Here is a 6,226-nt window from a genome sequence, read left to right on the forward strand (position 1 = left end):
GGGACACCATAGTCGTCGGCGTGGTGCTTATTGTTGCCGATGATGGTGCTTTCGAAGATCCGGCGAAGCGGTGGGACGTCGCCGATGGAGAGCATGGCGTGGCGGCCACAGTAGACAAACCAGTCTGTGTACATGCCCGGACATTGCCGATGGAGAGCTTGGCGCGGCGACCGTAGTAGTACTCATAGTAAAGCTAAGCAGAGACTGTAATTGAATAAGTTTGGGGAAGCCCCCGAGTGAACAGTCCTTTGGATTTTAGGAGTACACTAGTCCTTTGCGTGATGAAATCATTTTGTAAGTGGTTAATTTGTGCAAAAATGAACAAATTTTCATCTTTTGTTACGGCAAACAACTTTTCAGCTTCCTCTTCTTGTAGAAGAGGTTTCGGTGCCCTCCGACCCTTCCCGTGGCCCAAGTTGTAAGAAACTAGGAGTGCGGGTGAATTAATTCTGATCACGCTGGTGAGCAAAGAGGTTGTAGCCGCTGGGGCGTGGGTCTTCCGCAGTCCTACCGGTTGTACTCAGAATTTGTTCCCAAAATCTTAGTCCTTTAGGACTTGTTTATGAGAAGAACAGAAAACTTAGATAAAGTTTTCAAAGATAATACAGGAAGTGTTTGCAAGATAAATGTACTTGTACTTGTATCAGCCCCCGAGTGAGGTCTAGCCCCTCACAATTTGTAGGGGTCGGATGTCACTAAAGATCAGGGTTTTGTAAAGACAAAAACTGATAAGAAGAAACATGCGTTTATTTAAGGGTAAAAACGACGTAGCTGCTCAATGTTCTAGGCGTTGGTGAAGACCTCGCCGTTGATGGTTTTCAGCCTGTAGGCGCCCGGGAGAAGTATTTCTGCGATGACGTATGGCCCCTCCTAGGGCGGGGAGAGCTTGTGGCGGTCCTTGTTGCTCTGCACAAGGCAGAGGACGAGGTCTTCGATATTGATGGCTCGGTCCCGCACCCATCGGCTGTGGTACCATCGCAACGCCTGCTAGTACTTAACTGAATGGAGGAGGGTGATGTTGCGGGCTTCATCAAGCTGGTCCATGGCGTCTTGGTGGGATGCCTCAACCCCCTGTTCATCGTATGCTCTGATTCTTGGTGCTCCATAATCAAGGTCCATTGGGAGAACAGCCTCAGAACTGTAGATCATGAAGAAGGGTGTGTAGCCGGTGGCTCGGCTAGGAGTTGTCCTTAGGCTCCAAAGCACGGCCGAAAGCTCAGCGAGCCAGCGCGCGCTGAACTTGTTCAACCGGTTGAAAATTCTAGGCTTAAGGCCTTGCAGGAGCATGTCATTTGCGCGCTCGACCTGCCCATTCGTCCAGGGGTGCGCGACGACTGCCCAATCGATCCAGATGTGTTGTTCATCACAGAATCGAATGAATTTCTTGCCGATGAACTACGTGCCGTTGTCTGTGATGATGGAGTTCGGTACTCCAAAATGGTGGATGATGTTGAGGAAGAATAGCACAGCTTGTTCAGATTTGATCGTGGAGATCGGTCGAGCTTTGGTCCATTTCGTAAACTTGTCTATGGTGATAAGCAGGTGGGTGAAGCCCCCGGGCGCCTTTTTGAGTGGCCCAACCAGGTCAAGCCCCTAGACTACAAAGGGCCATGTGATGGGGATCATCTAGAGCACCTGGGCCAGGAGGTGAGTCTGCCGAGCGTAGTACTGACACCCTTCGTAGGTGCGTACAATTTGCCCAGTGTCGGCTACTGCGGTGGGCCAGTAGAAGCCCTATCGGAATGTGTTCCCAACCAAGGTCCTTGGCGTGGCATGGTGACCACAGACCCCACCGTGGATATCGCTCAGCAAAAGTTTTCCCTGTTCGCTAGGGATATAGAGCTACAGGATCCCAACGTGACTCTGTTTGTAAAGTTCGCCCTCTACAAGAACAAAGGACTTGGTGCGGCGTGCGAGCCGTCGGGCTTCTGTCTTGTCTATCGGTAGTGTGTTGCGGAGGAGGTAGTCGAGGTAGAGCGTTCTCCAGTCATTGGGGAGGGTCGGACTCTGTAGCTGGATCCTCTTCAAGCTCCATGACCTCGGGGTCGGGCGGAGCAGTCGGTGGGTCGGCCTTCGGGGCCGGATTAGGCGGGTCATCGTTGGCTCGTTCCAACCCCTCATAGCATACCGAGGGCTTGTGTTGATTGCTGGCGAGGACACTCATCGGCACTAGCTCTTGGGTGGATGCTGCTTTCATGAGCGCGTCGGCTGCTTCGTTGAGGCGCCTTGGGATGTGATTGAGTTTGAGGCCGTCGAATCTGTCCTCTAGCCATCGGACTTCTTGGTAGTATGCCTCCATCTTGGTGTCGTGGCAGCTTGACTCCTTCATGACCTGGTTGACGACTAGCTAGGAGTCGCCCCTGATGTCGAGGCATCAGATGCCCAGCTTGATGGTGATTCGTAGGCCGTTGATGAGCGCTTCGTATTCGGCGATATTGTTTGATGAGGGGAAATGGAGCCGAACCATGTAGCTCATGCGGACCTCGAGGGTAGATACGAAGACTAGTCCTGTGCTGGCGCCCTTTTTCATCAGCGATCCATCGAAGTACATCGTCCAGTACTCTTGATCAACGACTGCTGGTGGCATCTAGACCTCGGTCCATTCCGCAATGAAGTCAGCAAGCACTTAGGATTTGATCACTGTTCAGGGGGCATAAGTAATGCCCTGATCCATCAGCTCAAATGCCCACTTTGCGGTTCTTCCTGTGGTGTTCTGGCTATGAACGACCTCACCGAGGGGGAACAACGTCACGACTGTCACAGGGTGTGACTTGAAATAGTGGCGTAGCTTCCTCTTAGTGATGAGGACGGTGTAGAGGAGTTTCTAGATTTGGGAGTAGCGGGTTTTGGAGTCAGATAATACCTCACTGATGAAATATACGAGGTGCTGGACCTTGAAGGCGTGCCCCTCTTCTTCCCGCTCTACTACCAAGGTGGCGCTAACCACTTGCATGGTGGCTGCAATGTACAGGAGGAGGGATTCTCCATTGCTTGGAGGGACCAGGACCGAGGGTTTAGTTAGAAATTGCTTAACCATGTCAAGCGCCTCCTAGGCCTCGGTTGTCCACTCGAAGCGGCCGGACTTCTTCAGGAGTCGGTAAAGGGGGAGTCCTCATTCGCCGAGGCGCGAAATGAATTGGCTAAGGGTGGCAAGACACCCTGTGATCCGTTGAACCCCCTTTATGTTCTAGATCGGGCTGATCTTTGTGATGGCTGAGATTTTCTTTGGGTTGGCTTTGATGCCATGTTCGGAGACAATGAAGCTGAGCAGCATGCCCCTTGGGACCCCGAAAACACACTTTTTGGGATTGAGTTTGATGCCATTTGCCCGGAGCTTCGCAAAGGTTTGTTCAAGGTCAGCGACAAGGTGGTCAGCTCGCTTGGACTTAACTACGATGTCATCGACGTAGGCCTCAATGGTCCGCCCAATGAGGTCCCCGAAGCAGTTGAGCATATAGTGCTGGTATGTTGCCCCGGCGTTCTTCAGACCGAACAGCATTGAAATGTAGCAGAACGATCCGAAGGGGGTGATAAAAGATGTCACGAGCTGGTCGGACTCTTTCATCGTGATCTGGTGGTAGCTGGAGTATACGTCAAGGAAGCAGAGGGTTTCGCACCCTGAGATGGAATCAACTATTTGGTCTATGCGTGGCAAAGGAAACGGGTCCTTTGGGCACGCCTTGTTGAGGCCCATGTAGTCGACACACATCCTCCATTTCTCGCTCTTCTTTTGCACAAGAACGAGATTTGCTAGCCACTCTGGGTGGTATACTTCCCTAATGAACCCAGCAGCCAACAGTTTTGCTATCTCTTCACCGATGGCCCTATGCTTTTCCTCGTTGAAGCGGCATAGGCGTTGCTTCACCGGCTTAGAGCCTAGGTGGATTTTCAAGGTATGCTCGGCAACCTCCCTCAGAATGCCTAGCATATCCAAGGGTTTCCACGCAAAGATGTCTTTGTTATCATGGAGGAAGTCGACGAGCGCGCTTTCCTATTCGAAGGAGAGTGTGGTACCAATGCGTACCTTTTTAGCCTCGAAGCTGCTGGGGTCCACGAGGACCTCCTTGGAGCCTTCTGCCGATTCGAATGACCCGGTCGATTTCTTGGCGTTGGGCGTTTTTTTGGCAACCTCCTCCCTGAGGGCGGCGAGTTTCTTGGAGGCGACGACTGCGGAGGCATGACCGCAGCATTTGACTTCACACTCATAAGCGCGTTGGAAGGAGGTGCCAATGGTGATGACCCCACGGGGGCCTAGCATCTTCAGCTTAAGGTATGTATAGTTGGGGACGGCCATGAACTTCGCGTAACATGGTCGTCCCAGGATGGCGTGGAAAGTTCCCGGGAATCCCACTACATCGAAGGTGAGGGTCTCAGTCCTGTAATTGGACTGATCCCCGAAAGTGATGGATAGATCGATCTGGCCTAGTGGTACGGCCAGCCTACCAGGCATGACACCATGGAAAGGCACTCGAATGGGGCAGAGGTTCGTTCGGTCTATGCCCATCTCGTCGAGCATCTTGGCGTATATGATGTTGAGGCCGCTGCCTCCGTCCATCAGTACTTTCGTGAGCCGCTTTGGGCTGACGATCAGGTTGACGACAAGCGGGTACCTTCCCGGGTGTGGGGCGACATCTGGATGGTTGGTCTGGTCGAAGGTTATGGTGGATTCTGACCACCGGAGGAAGGCAGGCGTGGCCGGTCTAGCCATATAGACCTCGCGACATGCGACCTTCTAGCAGCATTTGGAGTCATAGGCCATTGATCCTTCGAAGATCATGAGGGCGCCGTTCGGAGTCAGGAAGGCATCGTCCTTCTCCTCTGTGTTGTCTGTGGTGGGGGTAGGTTCCTTCCCCTGCTCCCCTTTGTTGAGGCCCCCAGACAAGTATTTGCGCATGAGGCCGCAATCCTTGTATAGATGCTTGGCCAGGAAAGCGTGGTTTGGACATGGCCCCTCGAGCATTTTTTTCAAAGTGGTTCGGAGTGCCCTCCGCGGGCTTCCGGCCACCCTTGCGGTCGGTAGCGGCCACGAGCGAGTTGTCGCGCTGTTGCTTCTTGTTTTTTCTTTTGGCGGGACGGTTGGAGATGCCCTCACCGGCCTCCTCATCCCACCTCACCTTGCCATCGGGTCAGTCGAAGATGGCTCCGACCGCCTCCTCTCCCAAGGCGTGGCTAGTGGTGATGTCTAGGAGCTCCTTGGTAGTCCACGGGCCCCTTCGCCCCAGCTTGTGTACCAAAGACTCACAGGTTGTCCCAAACAGGAAAGCTCCTATCAGGTCGGCGTCGGTGATGTTAGGGAGCTCCTTGCACTATCGAGAGAAACGCTTGATGTACCCACGGAGGGTTTCATCGGCCTTCTGGCGGCAGTTCTTGAGGTCCCATGGGTTTTTGGGGCGTTTGTACATGCCCTGGAAGTTCCCCACAAAGATCTCCATGAGATCCGCCCAACTTTGAATGGCGTTGGACGGTAGGTGCTCCAACCATGCTCATGCCGAATCAGCCAAGAATAGCGGGAGATTGCGAATAATGAAATTGTCATCACTCGCACCACTGGCCTGACAGGCAAGCCGATAGTCTTCGGGCCAAAGCCTGGGGTTTGTTTCTCCAGAATATTTAGGGATATTGGTGGGCGTTCGGCACCTTGGTGGGAAAGCAGCGTTGAGGATGTGTCGGCCGAAGACCTGAGGGCCTAGCAGGCTGGGGCTCGGGCTCCGGTCCTCGCCGCTATCGTAGCGTCCGCCGTGTTGGGGATGATAGCCACGGTGGGCTCCTTCCCTTCCGTCGCCGTGGGTGCGCCTGCGGGCGTCGATGGCACTGCGTACGTCGTGGTCGTGGCCGAGACGTTGATGTACCAGGACACGTCCTTGGTGGGGCATACCGAGGGCGTGCGCTGGCTGGTGTTGGGCTCGTGTCGTCAGGACAACGAGCTTTCTGCCTGCTGCACCGCCACATGCTCAAGCAACGTGCGAATTTCTTGGCGAGCGCGGCGATCCTCGGACGTCGCGGCGTCCAGAAGGCCGTGTAGTAAGGCTGTCGTAGCGGCAATGTTTGACTTGCCTGAGCGAAGTGAGGGAGGGTCCCGTCATCAGTGAGGATCCTTTGGTGTGCAATCCAAGCCGTGGCGCCCCCCCCCCGTCTACATGGCGTTCAATCTCGTGATTGATGTCCGCGTACTCTCGGACGAGCCCTTGTCCAGCCTCATCGATCTCCAGCTTACGGGCTCTCAGCT

The 6,226-nt window shown here is 54.1% G+C and overlaps 1 protein-coding gene across 1 annotated transcript; it reads right to left on the reverse strand.

Annotated features, from left to right (window-relative positions):
• Positions 1–3,991: 3,991 nt before the first annotated feature.
• LOC136532650 (uncharacterized) lies at positions 3,992–4,708 on the reverse strand. The gene has a single exon (XM_066525249.1). It carries the CDS (start codon positions 4,706–4,708, stop codon positions 3,992–3,994), a length of 717 nt encoding a protein of 238 aa, XP_066381346.1.
• Positions 4,709–6,226: the final 1,518 nt, after the last annotated feature.

Source organism: Miscanthus floridulus, unplaced genomic scaffold (assembly GCF_019320115.1).
Source record: "Miscanthus floridulus cultivar M001 unplaced genomic scaffold, ASM1932011v1 fs_675_5_6, whole genome shotgun sequence".
Classification (NCBI taxonomy): Eukaryota; Viridiplantae; Streptophyta; class Magnoliopsida; order Poales; family Poaceae; genus Miscanthus; species Miscanthus floridulus.